Source organism: Suncus etruscus, chromosome 3, assembly GCF_024139225.1.
Source record: "Suncus etruscus isolate mSunEtr1 chromosome 3, mSunEtr1.pri.cur, whole genome shotgun sequence".
Lineage (NCBI taxonomy): Eukaryota > Metazoa > Chordata > Mammalia > Eulipotyphla > Soricidae > Suncus > Suncus etruscus.
The window spans coordinates 42,575,804-42,594,228 of record NC_064850.1 but is presented as its reverse complement, the minus strand read 5'-3'; the positions used below and the strand labels follow the sequence as shown (position 1 = coordinate 42,594,228).

The 18,425-nt window shown below is 48.9% G+C and overlaps 1 protein-coding gene across 1 annotated transcript in view; it reads left to right on the top strand.

The window, feature by feature from the left end:
* The window catches only part of SETD3 (SET domain containing 3, actin histidine methyltransferase), a 40,623-nt gene that overhangs the window by 19,284 nt on the left and 2,914 nt on the right, over window positions 1–18,425 (top strand). Inside the window, exons 7-11 of the mRNA XM_049769817.1 lie at window positions 14,580–14,638; window positions 15,377–15,491; window positions 16,437–16,511; window positions 17,185–17,351; window positions 18,245–18,330. Coding sequence (XP_049625774.1) covers window positions 14,580–14,638; window positions 15,377–15,491; window positions 16,437–16,511; window positions 17,185–17,351; window positions 18,245–18,330 — 502 coding nt within the window. The remainder of the gene's footprint in view (window positions 1–14,579; window positions 14,639–15,376; window positions 15,492–16,436; window positions 16,512–17,184; window positions 17,352–18,244; window positions 18,331–18,425) is intronic.

Sequence of the window (18,425 nt, the reverse complement as noted above, 5' to 3'; positions counted from 1 at the left end):
AAGCTGGATTCCTATTCAGCCCTGCATTGTACCTTGTTCCTCAGCCATCTCCTTCTCCTGCTTCCTCCTCCATCCTGCATCCATGCAAATCCCCTTTTGCCCCTCAGGCCAAACCTTTTGTAACCTCCCCAAGATCCCTCCCAGAAATGGGAGGATCTTTCTTGTAGGTAAGATTACAGGAAGAATGCCAGGTGGGGTTACAGTGTTGAGTACAGTTTTTTCTTTTTTTTTTTTTTTTCTTTTTGACCACACCCGGTAACGCTCAGGGATTACTCCTGGCTATGCCCTCAGAAGTTGCTCCTGGCTTGGGGGACCATATGGGACACCAGGGGATCGAACCGCGGTCCGTCCAAGGCTAGCGCAGGCAAGGCAGGCACCTTACCTCTTGCGCCACCGCCCGGCCCCTACAGTTTTTCCTAAGATAAGGTTTTTGCACACCAAAGGTGAGGATGCAAATGTCAAAGCCTGGAGGGCGTTTGCCTTGCACCCAGATAAGCTGCATTTGATTTCTGGCATCTTATATTTTCCTCCAAGACTGCCAGAAATTATTTCTGAGCACAGAGCCTTGAGTAACTCCTGAGTGCAGCTGGATATGTGCCCCCCATGTCAAAGTTCTAAGCTGTATTAACTATAAAAAGGTGATCCATATATGTGATTCGAAAAACTCAAGTCTGTTGGTAGGTTTGTCATATCATTAGCACTAAAAATCTCTCCTAGAAAGCCCTTTGTGCCGCAGTTGGAACCTTCTGGAACATGATGAAATTGATGGTACAGTTAGATTTTCTTGCACAGATAATGACAGATGGAGCTTGACTATTTTTTGGTTCCTTTGGATCCTTCGTGGCCAGAAAAGGCCGCGCTGAGGTGCCATGAATTCTGTATCTGAGTGAGGCCTGTGAGTCTGGACTGACTATGTCTGTCTTGGTCATTTCTGGTGCTGGGCTAGGGTCACATCCTGACTGAGTGCTCCTCTCACAGTGCTCCTACCGGTGCTGTGATTGGACAGGTACCAGGGTACTGTCTCCAGAGGGGTGACTCCATCATGGAGCAGACTCTGAGGTGACGGCCAGCCCTCCTGGAGCTGGGCTCCCTGTGGTGAGCGGGCACTTCCTGGCACTCATTCACCTGCCAGTAGCCATGCTCACAAAGTAGGTCATTTGCTTCAGGATCTGCTGGAGTGTAAGTGTCTGTGAGTTACTATAGACCAGATCATTTTATGTCAGTCCATTCCAGGGCCAGGTGTCTCAGTGACCCTGGGAGATACCTCTGGTGACAGTAAGGTGACGGAATGGCCCCACATTCTGGGTCTGGACCAACTCTGTGAATGCCTCAGTAACTAGAGCTCCTTACATGTTACCTTGAAGTCAGAAGTTTTCCTGAGAGTATCTAACTTCTCACATGACTAGGAAGAGCAAATTTTGTGTGTGTGTGTGTGTGTGTGTGTGTGTGTGTGTGTGTGTGTGCGTGCGTGTCTGTCTGTGTCTGTCTGCGCATTTGTATGTGTTTGGGGGAATTGGGGTCACACTGTCAGGGATCGAACTGGGGATGGCTGCATGGTTGTAGGTGGGGAGGCACCTCAACCTCCACCATGCACTATCTCTTTGGCCCAAGATCAATATTTATAACTGCAATAAACACACATATCCTGCCCCCCCCCAAAACCTACCACATTCTTAAAGCATTAAAAATGCATATTTTCGGGCCCGGAGTGATAGCACAGCGGCGTTTACCTTGCAAGCAGCCTATCCAGGACCAAAGGTGGTTGGTTTGAATCCCGGCGTCCCATATGGTCCCCCGTGCCTGCCAGGAGCTGTTTCTGAGCAGACAGCCAGGAGTAACCCCTGAGCACCGCAGGGTGTGACCCAAAAACCAAAAAAAAAAAAAAATGCATATTTTCTTTGGACCTTAGTACACCAGGTAGACCACTTGCCCTGTCTGCACCCAACTCCAATTTGACCCCCAGCACCTCATATAATCCCTGAGTGTAGAGCCACACACCTCTGGATGTGGCCTAAAAAAGGAAAGAAAAGACCCCACATCTGCCCTTATTCCCTTCATTATTGCTTTTATTATTTATTATTGCTTTACTTCAGTGAAATATTTTATTAGTGTATGGAACAAGGTGTGGACATTAGGGTCGGAGGGTAGTACAGTGCTCAGGGTGCTTGTCTAGCAAGTCCATTCCCAGTACTAAAGTTCTCTGCGCCCCGCTGAAGTCCAACACCACTGGCTCTGCACGCCTGAGCGCTGCCACATCCTCAGGTGCCTGTGCTGATCCACCAGCCTGCCTGGGTAAGCACTGTTGGTGGGGCCTCTGCCCTTTCTGACCACTGCTTTGGAGCCTTTTTTATTTGTTTGTTTGGTTGGTTTTTGGGCCACACCCACTAGCACTCAGGGTTTTTTGTCTCGGGGGACCATATGGGATGCCGGGATTCCAACCACCGTCCTTTTGCATGCAAGGCAAATGCCCTGCCTCCATGCTATCTCTCCATCCCACCCCTTGCTTTGGAGCCTTTTAAACCAGAAACAGCAAAACAGCAAAAAAACCAAGGTGGAAATTTCCAACTAAATATTGGCTCCTCCCCATTCCTTCTTGCTCCTTCCCATTCTTCCCCATTCTCCCTGCTCCTCCCCTCTTCTCCCTGCCCTTCCCCTTTCCTCCCTGCTCCTTCTGTTTCCCCTCTCTGCTCCTCCCCACTCCTCCCCACTCTTCCTGGTTCCTCCCTGCCCTACTCCTTCCTGCTCCTCCCTCCGCTTCTCCTGCCCCTCCCTGTTCCTGGCTCCTCCTTGTTCCTCCCTGCTTCACCCCATGCTCTCTGCCACCTTCGTGACTGGGATGGAGCTGTGGGGGTCAAGGGGGGCTCACCTAGAGGTCATATCGTCCTACTGTGTAGGTGGGGTGGTGCTGGGACTCCAGCTCACAATATATTAGATTGGGAGCCCCCCACCCCCAGGCTATGAGTGAAAATGAATGCAGAAGGTTCCAGGAACATCAGACAGCTCTGGAAACCTCAGTGACTATAGTAACACCCTGTGAGGTCTGTAGTGAAGAGCAATATAAAGCGAATTATTTTGTGTCTCCTAAGGGGGCAGTTTTTTGGGGGGCAAACTGAGGTTAAAGGAAATAGAGGGAAGGCTACAGTGGTGGTGGGGTGGGTGTTAAAGCACTGAAGACCTGAAACAACTGTGTCCCAAACAATTTGGTAAATCACGGCATGTAAGTCAAGTTTCAAACAAACCGAAAGAGTCAACGGCAGAACGAAGCTGGCTGGGAGAGGAGAGGAAGAACTTGACAGGAGTCAGTTCTGGCTGTCCTTGTCCCTGGTCACCAGTATTCGTGGTTTACTCAAGAGCGCCACTATGTGGTGATGTCAGATCAGAGCCCACTTAGCGCCCCTGCAGTCTGGCTATGGTCTGTACAAAACCCCGAAGCAGAGCTAGGGCTGTGGGCAGAAAATCAGGCAGATATGGGGAGAGAAAGCCTTCAGGGCAGGCTTCCCTTCCCCGTCCCCATCTCTGGCCCAAGAACAAGACATTAACTAGTGAAGCTGCAACGCCAGCCAAACCCGCAACTGTTCTTCCTTGGAAATCAGAAGGATTTGAAAATTCAGGAGAGCAACTGAAAACAAATGAAGATTCCTATTTCAGCCTATAACTTAGGAAGCCATAGTTCTGGGGTAGAGTGGGAAAGGGGGGGGGGGGCTCCGTCTTTGCTTATTGTTAACTAGACCCGAGTGGCTTCAGCTCCTGGTCATGGTCACAGCAGCTAATGGAGTACTGAAAACCATGCAGAAACTTGGGCAGTTGCCCAGGACACCAACTTAGCAGTGAGATGCACTGAGCTAAAAAATCTGAAAATGAACAGAAACTAATCATGCGGGGAGAGGGCAGAAAATAGAACCAGAGGCTCAGCAGAACCGATAAAATTCCTGGAATGCAATCCAGAAATCAAAAGAAGAATGAAGACATAACCCATTCGAAAATTGATTTAAATCAGCCCCGTTTGAGCCCAGTGTGGAGTTAAAGGAAATAGTATATCCAGCATTCATCATTATTATGTTGGATGAAAGCATCAGAAACATGCTGATGGTATGTGAGTCTACATGGAATCTCCAGAGGGAAATAGGACCAATTTGAAAGCTACATAGTCATTTTAGAACTTAGAAATATTTCTTACGGGCCCAGAGAGATAGCACAGCGGTGTTTGCCTTGTAATCAGCCGATCCAGGACCTAAGGTGGTTGGTTCAAATCCCGGTGTCCCTTATGGTCCCCCGTGCCTGCCAGGAGCTATTTCTGAGCAGATAGCCAGGAGTAACCCCTGAGCACTGCCGGGTGTGGCCCAAAAACCAAAAAGAAAAAAAAAAAATATTTCTTACAAGGCTCTAAACAGAAAGAAAATTGTCAATGAAAATAGAGACCCAATTATTGTACTTTCCTATTTTTCTGGTTTTTGGGCCACACTTGGCAATGTTCAGGGCTTATTCCCGGCTCTACACTCAGAAATTACTCCTGGTGGTACCTGGGATTCCAGGGATCAGACCCTGGCTGGCCACGTCCAAGGCAAACACCCTCCCCACCATCTTGTCGCTCTGGCTCTTCTGTTGCCTTTTTTTTTTTTTTTTTTTTTTTTTTGGTTTTTGGGCCACACCCAGCGGTGCTCAGGGGTTACTCCTGGCTGTCTGCTCAGAAATAGCTCCTGGCAGGCACGAGGGACCATATGGGACACCGGGATTCGAACCAACCACCTTTGGTCCTGGATCGGCTCCTTGCAAGGCAAAGGCCGCTGTGCTATTTCTCCGAGGCCCTTCTGTTGCCTTTTATTGAAATCTAACTCACCTGTGCCAGGTGCCTGTGTGGTAAATGTAGGTGAGTTCTCTTAAGACCAAGCACGTCTCCTAAGGCTCCTCAAATTCCTTTAGCAGACAGGGCCCACCCCTTTATGGAAGGGATGGGGGTACCTTCTACTCCTCACTGTGTGGCTCTATAGCCTGGGGTTCCCTGGAGCAGAACATGCTGTCTGGCCAAGTTACCTATTCCCTCTGGAGTCCTGGTTTCTGTCTGCAGGGCTCTTCCTACAGGGCTCTGCTCCTGGTTGGGAGTAAAGGTGACCGCTGCCTGTACCCCCTGCTGTGAGCTGGACCCAAGGCCACCCGGAGGGTCTAACTCCTGACAGTGGGCATTCAGGAGATAGTTTCTACCACTTGTGACGGACCACTCAGCTCTTCAGGGCAGGGGTCTCTGAAATTCAAATCCACCATGTCTGGGTTCACCCAGTGCACCCAGGAAGCTGTTTTTCCCCAAGAGGACCCTCAGGAGGAGGGGATAGGAGGGGGACCCTTTTCCAGAGATTCTTCACCAGAGTGGGGACCAGGCTGCAGAGATCAGAGATGGTAGATGCACCGACTTCTTAGCAGAGCTTTCTAGACTGGGGTGGCTGCTGCGTCCTTCCCAGGGGACCCGGACACGACTCCCTTCGACCCAGGGCCTTCCCCAGAAGCTACTTCTCAGAGGTGCAGCCAGAGGTTTCCCCCAGATCCCTCACCCTACCCTAGCTTCTCTCTTGATTCCACACCTACCTCTGGTGGGCCTTCAAGGTCTGTGAAAGGGAACATCTAAAATACCTTCCCCTGCCCCTGGGCAGGCGTCCAGTGCTGAAAAAGCACTGTGGAGTGAGTACAGACAGCTTTCTCAGACCAGAAATGTTTGTTGAAGGTGCAGAATTACCACCAGTATCTGCAGAACACTGTGGGGCCCAGCTGCTGGGTGGGGCTAGGTACCCACCCAGGGATGCCAATTTGTAGCCGCCTGGGCAGCCTGGAGAGAGAGGAAAGGAAAGAGAAGTAGAAACTAAGTGTCTTTATTCTCACCTGAGTCTGCTGCTGTCTGGGTTTTGGGGAGAGAGAGGGAGAAATTCACTAGCCAGAGGGGTCTAGAGGAGGCCTGTAGATCCAGGTTCGAGAGAGAATAGAAAAGGGTAGATACAGAGTGGGCAGCATCTTGCTTTATCTCTAGCCACCTGCTCTGGTCACTATCCCTCCAACTGTCCAAGTTTTTCTTTATATACCTGGCGTGACAATGGCATGTCCAAGGACTGTGTCTAGGTTCAACTGTCATTATAGTGAGGGTGTCCAAGGGGTGGGCCCAAGTCCAACCGCCATCACCTCAACAGAAGGAGTAAAGGTTTTCTAGTCAGAAGTGGTGGCTTTACAAGACTGATTTGGTTCTAGTGGACTGTCCATCTTCATGCCGTCAGTAAAATCTACACTGTGTGTGTGTGTGTGTGTGTGTGTGTGTGTGTGTTTGGTGGTGAATGAAGGGGAGGAGGACACAGGGCCTTGGGGGCAGGGAGGTGGGCCCACTGGCTATGGCTGTGGTGCTAGAATCATGCCAAGGGCAACCACCTCTAGCAGTGATGTGAGTTATGGGCCCTCAGTTCATTGAAAAATGGAAAATGCCATTTGTTGCTTTTTGGTTTTTGGGTCACACCTGTCAGCGCTCAGGGGTTACTCCTGGCTCTATGCTCAGAAATTGCTCCTGGCAGGCTCAGGGGACCATATGGGATGCCGGGATCAACCACTGACCTCCTGCATGAAAGGCAAACGCCTTATCTCCATGGTATCCCTCTGACCCCAATGGCTTTTGTTTTTTGTCCCCGCCTCCCTTCCCTGCTCTTTGCTGTTGGGGTGAAGGGCACACACACACAGGGTGTCCGCTGTATGCCTGGTTTCAATGCTCTGGAGCATGAAGCCCCACAAACAGCAGAGTGGGGAAGTCACTGAGAATGCAGACTGGAGTGGTGTCTGAATTCTCAGTCTCAGGCCTGCAAGGCGGATGCTGTTCTCACCAGCCATCAGCGATAATGGTTCACACCCATGATTCCTGCAGTATTTCAGCAGATTTTAAGTTCATGCAAAACTGGACATAGAGATGTCAGTGTCTTCCAAAGAAATACACAAGTACTTCATTTTATTTTATTGTGGGGGTTCACACCCAGCAGTTCTCAGGGGTTTGCAGAGACCACATGCATGATGCCAGAGATTAAATTTAGCGCTCCCACATGTAAAATGGGCCCTTCAACCCTTCACACCATCATCTCATAACCCCCTGTTATTTCACCTCAAAGCACCTTTATAATTTACTGACCAGCTTTCCTAATTCTCTGCTAATGTTTTCTTTATCAAAATATTTCTTCTATGGCAATATATGTTTTATTAGGAAATTAAATATATATAAGCTGAAAGAAGCCATTTGCATTTAATGTATATTGACGTGTTCGATTATATTGAGTGAATTCAAAGGACTTTATGATGAAAAATTCACTCAAGGGTTGAATGTAATCTGTGTTTAAAATTCCAGCCTTATTTATCATGAACGACTTTGTAACAATGTAATCTCATAGTGATTCAGTTAAAGAATTAATTTAATTAATTTAAAAAATATCCAGTCTGGGGCCGGAGAGATAGCATTTGCCTTTCATGCAGAAGGACGGTGGTTCGAATCCCGGCACCCCACATGGTCCCCCGAGCTTGCCAGGAGAAACCCCTGAGCACTGCTGGGTGTGACCAAAAAACAAACAAACAAAAAAAATACCAGTCTTAGGGGGAAAGAGATGGTTTGAAGGATTGGGGTACATATGGAAGGCCTGGGTTCCCTGCCCAGAACCCCTTATGCATCAGACATGGCTCCCAGACTTTTTCCTCCCACTCCAGTTTAGCAAAATAAAATAGATTAAATCCCCTTAAGAGCCAATGACATGAACATGCCAGGTGAGGTGCAGAGTTGGGGGTCACTGATGTGAGGGGTCCTGGTCACCTTCAGCTCTCCGGCACCCCAGGCTCTCTACTTCATCTCTGTTGGCCAAGAATTTAACTGTGCCAAGACCTCTGCTCCAGCTGGGTGCAAGGTGCAGGGGAATAGCTAGCTTTAACCCAGGGAAGAATCACTTTGGTGGGATTTGTGAGCACCAGAACATGCTCAGTTCCAGAAATTCCTACTTGCAGCCATGCAAGAAGGAAGCTTTCCTCTGGCCTTAGGGATTTTTGTCTCCCCTATAGCTCTTCTAAGACTGAAAAGCTTAAGAAATGATAGTACTCATGTGGGATTTAAAAAAGAAAAGAGAGGGGCCAGAGCAATAGCACAGCTGTAGGGCATTTGCCTTGCTGACCTGGGTTTGATCTCTGGCATCCCACATGGTCCCCCCAAGCCCGTGGGAGTGATTTCTTTTTCTTTTCTTTCCTCCCCCCCTCTCCTCCCTCTCCCTCCCTCCCTCCCCAATCCCTTCTTCCCTCCCTCTCTCCCCCCCCCTCAGAAATCGCTCCTGGCAGGTCCAAGAGACCATATGGGATGCTGGAGATCAAACCCAGGTCTGTCCCTGGTCGGCCACATGCAAGGCAAATGACCTACCACTGTGCTATCTCTCTGGCCTCAAAAGCTTGCTAGCAGCTCCTAGAGCTAGCTCTCATGTCCTCTCTAAAAGTGACTCCTCTCTTTTTCTTTTGGTTTTTGGCCCACACCCAGTGATGCTCAGGGTTTACTCCTGGCTCTGCACTCAGAAATCACTCCTGGCAGGCTCTGGGACCATATGGAATGCCGAGGATTGAACTCGGGTCTACCAGGTGCAAGGTAAATGCCCTATTCACTGTGCTATAGCTCTAGCCCTTTAAGAGCAATTTCTGAGCACAGAGCCAGGAGTAACCCCTGACTGCCACTGGGTGTGTGGCCCTACCCCTTCCCCCCCAATTATAACAAAAAGAAAAAAGAAAAGTTAGTATGGGAATAATTCCCAAAGCCAATAGAGATGGGGCCCAGGAAGACCCGGTCTATGGTAGGAAGCTCTTCACAAAGCGGGGAGTGCAGTGAGGGCAGAGAAGGAACCACTAAGACAATAAGAGTTGGCAGTGGTCACTCTGGATGCTGAGAGGAGGGAAAGTGCTAGGCACAATATCCTTCAGTAATAGTTTTGCAAATCACAGTGTCTAAAAGGGAAAAAGGGGAGAGACAGACAAAGGGAGAAAGAAATGTCTGCCCCAGAAGTAGGCAGGAGGGCAGGCAGGCAGGCAGGAAACTGGGGACAATGGAGTTGACACTGTATAACTAAAACTCAAATTGTGAACAACTTAGTATCTGTGTATCTCATGATGATTCAATTGAAGAATTTATTTTAAAAAACAACAGAGTAAAATGCGACCTTGGTCTATTTGGGAGGGAAAATTTTCTTTCATGGTGCTCTGCTGGGTTTGAATCAGAACAGACCAGGTACAACTTTTTTTTTTGTTTTGTATTTTTTTTCTTGTTTTTTGGGCTACACCCAGTGACACTCAGGGGTTACTCCTGGCTATGTGCTCAGTAATCGCTCCTGGCTTGGGAGACCATATGGGATGCTGGCGGGGATCGAACTGTGGTCTTTCCTAGGTTAGTCATGTGCAATGCAAACACCCTACCTCTTGCTCCACTACTCCGGCCCCCAGGTACAATTTCTAAATTGAGTTTTGTAATACTTGGAGTCATTGCGAAGTCCCGGAGTGTTGGAATTGCCAGTTCTGCCCAGAAGCAGCTATTTACTGAGTCTGGGATTTCATACTTAGGAGTGATATGCTTGAGTCAACCACTGTTGAGTCAACCACTCCTTCTCATCCCTTTCGTACTATCTTGGGAAGTGTTCCATTCCCCTGAAACTCTAGCAAAGCCTTTTCTCTGAAGCTGTCATTTCCTCTCCAGTGATCTTGATTTGTTTTAGAAGGGTTAAATTTGTTTCTTTGAGGGCCAGAGCAATAGCACAGTGGGGAAGACATTTGCCTTGCATGTGGCCAACCAAGGTTCCATCCCAGGCATCCCATATTGTCCCCCTAGCCTGACAGGAGTGATTCCTGAGTGCGGAGCCAGGAGTAACACCAAAGTGTTTGTAGAACCAAAATTCAGTTGAGGACATTTCTCTCCTTGTCTTTATTTTTTTAATTCTGGTTGTTTAAAAGCAAAACCTACTCTTCCCCCAAATAAACTTGTTTAAAACTTTTTTTTTTTTTTTTTGGTTTTTTTTTTGGGCCACACCCTGTGACGCTCAGGGGTTACTCCTGGCTATGCGCTCAGAAGTTGCTCCTGGCTTCTTGGGGGACCATATGGGACGCCGGGGGATCGAACCGCGGTCCATCCTAGGCTAGCGCAGGCAAGGCAGGCACCTTACCTCCAGCGCCACCGCCCGGCCCCTAAAACTTATTAAAAAAAAAAATAAAGGCAAGGACTGGAGCAATAGTACAGCGGTAGGGCAATTGCTTTGCATGTGGTTAACCTAGGATGGACCTGGGTTCAATCCCTCGAACCCCATATGCGCCCCCCCCCCCAAGCCTGCCAGGAGCGATTACTTAGTGTTGAGCCAGGAGAAACACCTGAACAACCCCAGGTGTGTCCCCAAATCAGAAAAAGCAAAACATAACTAACAAAAAAGGCAAAAAGAATATGCAACTTTGCTTGGAAGCTTTTTCTTTGCTGTGCCGAGCTGTTCATCTTCCAGCGCCTTTTCCCCTTGCCAGACAGCTCTGAGTTAGGAATTCGCAGAATAACAAATCTGGCTTTTTGCTCCTCCACGAATGTTTGTGGTCTGAGCTTCAGCAGTGGCTGAGGCAGTGCATAGTGGTGCGGTCCCTGTGTGATTCCGCGTGTTCCGGCCCTGCTTGTTCTGTCTTTCCCGCCCCAATCAGCTGGAGGAATTTGCATGCGCTGCCACGGCCGCCGCCTTTTCTGCTTTATTAAATATCTGTCAATTATAAATATCAAGGTTTTACATTAATGTCAAGATAGTGCATCAAAAATTCATGGAATATGAACTTTTTTCCAAGGGTATTTAATACTTAATGCATTTGTGTCATTTTTCTTTCCCGAGATATTGACAGGTTTTATTAAGTGTTTGTTAGGGAGATTTCATTTTTATCAAGGGACTATAAAGAGAAGCTGCATGCTAAATCAATTTTTTCAAGCTAGATACTGTCGTCCCCCCGCCCATCCCCTCTTCAAATGCTTGTAATCCATAGGTTTTATTTAAATTTCTTTCTGGGTTTATTTTTGTTTTATTTGAGTGATAGAACTTTAATAAGGATCAAATCTACTGACTGTAGTGGTTTTTAATTTCCTTAAGCAGAGCTTCCAGGCCTGTGCAATATAGGAAATTCTTCAAAATGTCATACTTACATATTTAGCAATATTACTTCTTTTTATTGAAGCCAAACAAATGATTGTAGATATTAATCTTTCTCAAACGGAGTGATTATTTTGTACCAGGTACAATATTACTGAGTCTCATCTGGAAAACCCCTTTTCAGGAGGGAAGGGGCTGGGGAGGGGGTAGTGCCTGTCTCTGCTTAAAAACAAAATCAAAACAAAAATTAAGCCACAAGAATCTTCTTTTCAAAGCTCTTTCCTCTGACCTCTGATACTTATAATGCAGTGACAAGAAAAGCCCCTGAAAAACAGTCCTAAAAATCCAGCAGAGACCCATCAGCTAGACCTGTCTTTGTGGGGTGCTGGTTAGAGTTGGGGGACCCCAGAGCATGCCCCTGTTGGTTCTATATGACCAAAAGACCTCCTGAACCTGTTGTCTGATCAGGCCAGGCATATCCCTGATTGTCTCTATGTGCGACTGTCTCTTTGCATGCTGAGTTACGGATGCTTCTAAGGCACAAGGGTGGGATAAAGCCTTCAGTTCCCCTCTGTAAGGGGAAGGAAATTCAGTTATTCTTCACAATACAATACATGCTTCCAGATAATGAGGAACTTGGAAGTGACTTAACAGGTGCAGATTATAATTCGGGAAAGATTTCTAACCACAACAGGGTCCTGGACAGGGAAATAGGGCTCAGGGGTGGCTGTCATTTGTTTCAAAGCATTCTGTGTCCTGAGCTGTAGTAAGGAATGTTTGCAAGAACATAAACCTGTTTCTGGTTCTTGTGTTATTTTCCCACCAGATAAGAGAATATTTCTTTGCAAAGTCAGGGTCCTCATGCAAATCATGTTTTGAGACATCGTGTTCTAAGATCTTTGGTGCAAATATTCCGCAGTGATCCTCAGAGATGGGTGAGGTTTTTATTTCCCCAGAGACCACCTTTTTTATTTTGCAGAAATTAAAAATAATAAAACTGACAATCCTTGTGTGGAGAGACCCGGAACCCAAGCCGGTGGCGTGTCCCCGCAGTGTCCAGTAGGTGGCGGTAGTGCCACAGTGGTGAGAGCTGGTTACCGCCCCCCTCCTCCTGTCAGATTTTGCTCTGGTGTCAGCGTTAAGTGCTTGTGTCTTGGGCGGAACAGCTTTTGATTCTGAATTATGTGCAGCAGGCACACCCTTTTTTTCTTTTTTTTTTATTCTTCAGGCAGATAAGAACAACGATTCCTAACAGACTCTGAAAACATTACATAACCCGAGAGCTAAACCAGTCTCCCATCAATGGGAAGAAAACACCTGCACCTTTATGCAGCGTCTTCCTGGCAGGGAGCGTGAGCTCCAGTGTTTGGGTAGAAATACCACGAATCCGTCCATCATCATCAGAGGGCGTTAGGAACGTTCTGGAGTTGGTTTGGCATCTCTTTGTCCCCCTTGGAGGCGAATTCCATTTGTGTCTCGAGCCATTGCCTCATAGAACGAATAGTTGTTATTCAAAGATCCATGAGTTTTAGAAGCATTTCAGAGTTGTTACAACCCCCAACATTACACTTTTGAAAGATATCTTTTGTTCTTCTCTGGCTCAGTGAGTCAGGCCTGTGTGAGGGGCCTGGCTTGCAGTAGTGGGGTCTCGGGGGGTTTTAGTCTGGGAGTTCCCACCTTCAGAATGCCCTGGTAGGTACACCTACAGGATGAGTGACTGATGCTATTATAAAATAACAAAACAAACTTTGGAAAGCCCCATATCCTCCTCCCCAGACCCTGTCCTAGAGGGAGAGTTTCAGTTATTACAGAAAAAGGAAATTTGGGCTGGACTGAACAGGTCCTTTCCTCAAAGGTTTATTCTGACCAGAGGACCAGGTCTTCTACTTCCTTTTTAAATTTTTAAAAATATTTGCATTGTGCTTACATTTTTATCTACAGAGCCCAAACACCAGCCTGGTGGACTTTTTTATGAGAAAAGTGGTCCCAGACTCTGGTGCTGAGCCTCTTGATTTTGTTTGTTTCTTTTTGGGGCCACACCGAGCGATGCTCAGGACTGACTCCTGGCTCTCTGCACTCAGAAACCACTCCGAGCAGGCTGGGGGGACTCTGTGGGATGCCGGTGATTGGACTCAGATTGGTCACGAGCAAGGCAAATGCCCTTTCTACTATGTTATCTCTTTAAGCCCTACCAATCATTATTATTTTTTAACCTCAGACACAGGATTTTTTTGTTGTCTGTAGCAGTGTGAGAAAGCCCCTCAGCAGGCACTCTTTTATTCACCTGTTGACTTAAAATATATGCTCTTTCTTTTCACTTTGACTAGCATGACACTTCGTTTTCCTATTTGGACTTGTTCCTTCCAAAGGGCGAACATGGCCCAGTGGTGAGGGAGGAGTGAGGGTGGGCAGCTCCCCCTTGGCAGCCTTTTGGGAGTACTGAGCAGGAGCTTTTGTTTCCTGATTGATTTTCGGTATTGGCCTCCACCCTCCACCCTCCACCCTCACTCCACCCTCACCTCATCCTCTGGTCGGGGTCGGAGAGCACTGCCTGAAAGCACTGGTGAAGAAGCTCAGCAGGCCTGGCCGAGTAGTGACTGCATTGCCAAAACCCACGTCGCAGACAGGCCCTGCCATGGTTCATGTCCAGAGTCCAGATGGTGGGGTGAACCCTCAGTAGCACCCAACTGGACTGGCCCCAATTTCTGTCTTTGAAATGCTGGAAAGGACTTGTGGGGAATGGGGAGTGGAAACATGAACAACTTCCTCCAGTGTCATGGGTTTAGATATATTTTACCAAACTTCTTTTGGAGGAGGGGTGTCCAGGAAGAAAAGCAGGAAATGCCATTTCACAATGTCCATCTTTTTTTTACCCTCCATTAGTATGATCTCTTCTGTAGTTTGTCTGTTCCTAGCTCTATTCTGTAATTTGTTACAAGAACCCTTTTTTTCTGTCTTGTGAGCTGCGCTTGTTCATGGGGTCTGGCCTGTTGGCATGTGACAGGTTGAGTGGCCAATTTTAACCTAGGTGGAAGAAGAAAGGCCTCAGCCCCCTTCCTCCTCGAGCCCCTTTCCTTGGTGCTCTGGAGGGCAGAGAGTGCCTGAGCAGATACTCCCAAAGCTTCTGCCGACCTGCTTCTTCCTCCCTCTCTCCCTCCCTGCCTTATTTATATTGTATTTTTGTGTGGCATTTGGGTTCTCGGTTTGAACTGGGAAGTATTAGGTTCATGGTGGCTGCCCAGCATCCCAAACTACATTGACAGTGATGCATGGAGCAGGATTCATGCAGTCTCCGCACCACGACACCTCCTTGTTAGGAAGGGTCTGTTGGGGGCTCCGTGATAAGATTCTGCTGACTGATTCCTGTTTGCCTTTCTCCTCTTCTCTCCCTTCTCTTCCCCTCCCCTCCCTTCCCCTCCCCTCTCCTCTCCTGATGCTTTTGATTCCCAGACCCATCCTCATGCCAACAAACTGCCCTTGAAGGAATCTTTCACTTATGAGGACTACAGGTTGGTGTGGAGTGTGGGGTGGGGTACAGGGCAGCAGGGAGGGGGAGGGAGAATGTGTGTGTGTGTGTGTGTGTGTGTGTGTGTGTGTGTGTGTGTGTGTGCATGCGCTGAAGGGTTTCTGTGGGTTTGGCACCTTGGACGTGAGGGAGATCATGTCCATTATGGGCCTGGGCTCTTGGATTATCTGGAACCTCAACAGGGTCTTCCAGCCAGTGCAGGGTCAGCGGACATGTGTCTACATCCCCAGAGCCTGGGGGTCATCACCCTATTCCTACAGTGGTAAAGGGAAGAAGGGGTTCACATAGCCTGCTGGGGATGCTCATTTTCCTCTTAGAAGGCGAGATTAGGGGCAACACGGGGCATTTCTTAACAGATTTCACCCTCTCACCCCCACTAATTAAAAATAGCAGCTGCCCATCTGAGTCTGTGGAATCCCCTTCAGAGTTGGAGCTGTTCCTCTCCACAGAGCCCTAAACTGGTCATGAGCATTGGGTTCTTTTGGGGAGGGCAACGAGGCCCTGGTGGTGGGTATGGGGCCCTCTTCTTCTGTCCCCCCATCTCCAGGGGTCTGGATGCCCTGTGAGGTCGCATGGTATAGAATCCAGTGACTCAAGGCTGTATGTGGCAGGTTTCCAGTGCACAGCCACCCCTGCCCCTATCTGTCCCCCTGACCCTTCATCCTCTGATCACCCCACCCCCATACCCCATCACCTGCCACTGCTCTTTCCTTCCTTCCAGGTGGGCTGTCTCATCCGTCATGACCCGACAGAACCAGATTCCTACAGAGGATGGTTCCCGGGTGACCCTGGCACTGATCCCTTTGTGGGACATGTGCAACCACACCAACGGCCTGGTGAGGTCCTGCCCTGGGTGCCCACATGGGTGGGGGGGCACAGAAGCCATCTTACCTCACCCCTGCCTCGGGACCACGCTGCCTAGGGTTCAGCCTGCCACCCACCTCCAGGGCTCTCAGGGGCCAGCCCACAGAGAGCCACGCTCACCTCTAACTATCACCCCACGGGTAGCCACACCCGCCAACTCTAGGTGATGCTTCTTCTCAGAGGTCCACTTCCATATATGTAAAATGTGTTTGTGTGTGTCTCATTGGCCAAACAGTAGATGATGATAGTTCTACAGAGATTCTGCTTCCCTGGTGTGCATGCTCATGGGTGTGTATGTTCAAATGTGTCTATATGTGTGTTCATGTATATAAGTATCCATGCATGTGTTAGGCATTATGTGTCCACACATCACACGTGTGCACATATCCACGTCGGTGTATTCTTGGTGTGTGCATGTATCCATGTGTGCCTGCTTGTCCATGTCTGTTCATGTGTGTTTCCCTGTTTCCTTGTATGTCCCCACATGTATTCATGTATATTCATATGTGTGTCTACACATATCCACATGTCACATGTTTTCATGCATGTATCTAGGTGGGTTATCTGAGTGTGCATGTATGTGTTTATGCATGTATCTGTCCATGTGTGTATCCTGCATGTCTATGCATATATCTTATGCATGTGCCCACCACGTGCATACATGTGCCACATGTGTCTGCATGTATCCTGGTGTTTGTATCCTTGTGTCCATGTGTATCTATATTTGTGTCACATGTCTATGCATGTGCACAGAGGTGACACTCCCTATTAGATGTGACTGTCCTGTTGGTTTCTGGAGCATTCATGCTTTCTTGTGGGGTGTAGGAGACGGTGTAGTGGACTCTCACCTCCTGCTGCCCAGGCAGCCATGACGGGGGTCCCTAGTACCTGGACTATAACAACTGCTCTCTCCCCAGATCACCACTGGCTACAACCTTGAGGATGACCGCTGTGAGTGCGTCGCATTGCGGGACTTCCAGGCAGGAGAGCAGGTGGGTGTCCCTTCTAGTGTGGAGACAGAGCAGGTTCACTGCAGTCATCACCCAAACATAGAAAGAGAGGTTGGGGTGGCATTCAGGGTAGTTCCTTCACAGAGCGCTTGGCACTGAGACTCTTAACAGGTTTGGTTGGGAATTGAACCTCTGGATCTGGCCCCCAATGAATTTTGGCTCTCAGCATCAGATTCTTGGGCCAACCGACCAGACCGAAGGGGCAGAACTGGTTGGCGATGGGAGCGAGTGGGTGTGTCCACCCCTGGTTTGGCTCAGAATTTCTGAGTGGTAACTAGATTGGGGGAGCGGGCTCAGAATCAGCCCCAGAGCACCAGGGCCCCCCAGAAGGCTCAAATGGGTGCCCATAGCCCCTCAGTATTGAAACCTGAGACACTGAGGAATCCTAGACCCACATGTGCAGGGACTCGTCATTATTCAGTTCAATTCCTGGTCCCTGGGACAATGTTGAACAGTGGAGGAAGAAGTGGGGGCTTATAGTGCTGTCCTGGGACAGGTGGACAGTGAAGGGTCACTGCCGCTGAGCTGCTGGGATCCATGCAGGGGTGGGGGCAGGGGAAGCAGGCACCCTGCTGCAGGGATGCGCCTCACCAGGCGCGAGAATTAATGTTAAGTGTCTTTCCTGTCCCTTTATTTTGTCTTTACTGCATCTCAGATTTACATTTTTTATGGCACTCGGTCAAATGCAGAGTTTGTGGTCCACAGTGGTTTTTTCTTTGACAATAATTCACACGACAGAGTGAAAATCAAGCTTGGCGTGAGTAAGAGTGACCGGCTGTACGCCATGAAGGCCGAGGTCTTGGCGCGCGCTGGCATCCCCACGTGAGTAACAGTGGGGACAGTAGCACACCTAGTGCCAGTGTGGGAGCTGGGCATTTGCTTGGGCAGCACAGCTGGCCTTGGGGCAAGGGCTCGGCAGGGTCCTGTCCCCCGCCCCCGTCCCCCCCCCGCCCCCCCGTTCCCGCCCCCGTCCCCCCCCCCCCCCCCCCCCCCCCCCCCCCCCCCCCCCCGGTTCAAGAATCTGCCCTCGACATGTTCTTGGATCTTGCCCAGTAGCATGGAACCACCTGCCCCTTTTGGCCCCTGTCCTTCTGGGCCATCATTAGTTTCTGGAATAAAGTTGATGTCCTTCAGGAATGCCCAGAACTCTGGGTTAGATTTTTCTTAGACTTTGAGTTCAAGGTGTGGAATGTTGAGACTAGAAACCTGATTTCTCCATTCCCAGAGGAACCATTCTTTTCATTTATTTTTTTTTCTCGAGGGAAAATATTTTTTTCAGCAGTGCTCAAGAGCTATTCTTGGCTCGGTGCTCAGGGACCCTATGGCATACCAGGGATCGAACCTGTATCAACCAAGTGCAAGGCAAATGCCGTCTCTGCTGTATCGCTTCAGTCTCAGGAGAAAGCATTCATAAGAATAATGGATGGTCTAGCCCCTTTTGTCAATAGGTGACAAATGAATTCGTTATCAATTCAAGTTCATGATTTTAGGGACCAGAGGGTGGTTGTTACACTGAATCCTGCCACTCAAGTAAGACAGAGGTACCCCAAGTTTTGGAATCCTGATTTGCTCCCACCTCAGGCACTTAGCTACTCGGTCTAGTTCAATGGGCGGTCCCAGCCTCCTCTGTGTGCTCCCACTATTGTAGATGAAGGGACCTGACTTCGGGGGGGCTCAGCGGGTGCCACCCACTCAACCTGCCTCTCCTCTGACAGCTCCAGTGTCTTTGCCCTGCACGTCACTGAGCTGCCCATGTCGGCCCAGCTACTGGCTTTCCTGCGTGTCTTCTGCATGACAGAAGGTAAGGGGTCCTATTGGCGGCTGCACTTCAAACATTGATGGGGATACATTCCTTCCCCACTCGCCCTGCAGCTGACCCCGGGCCCATCCTGAGCT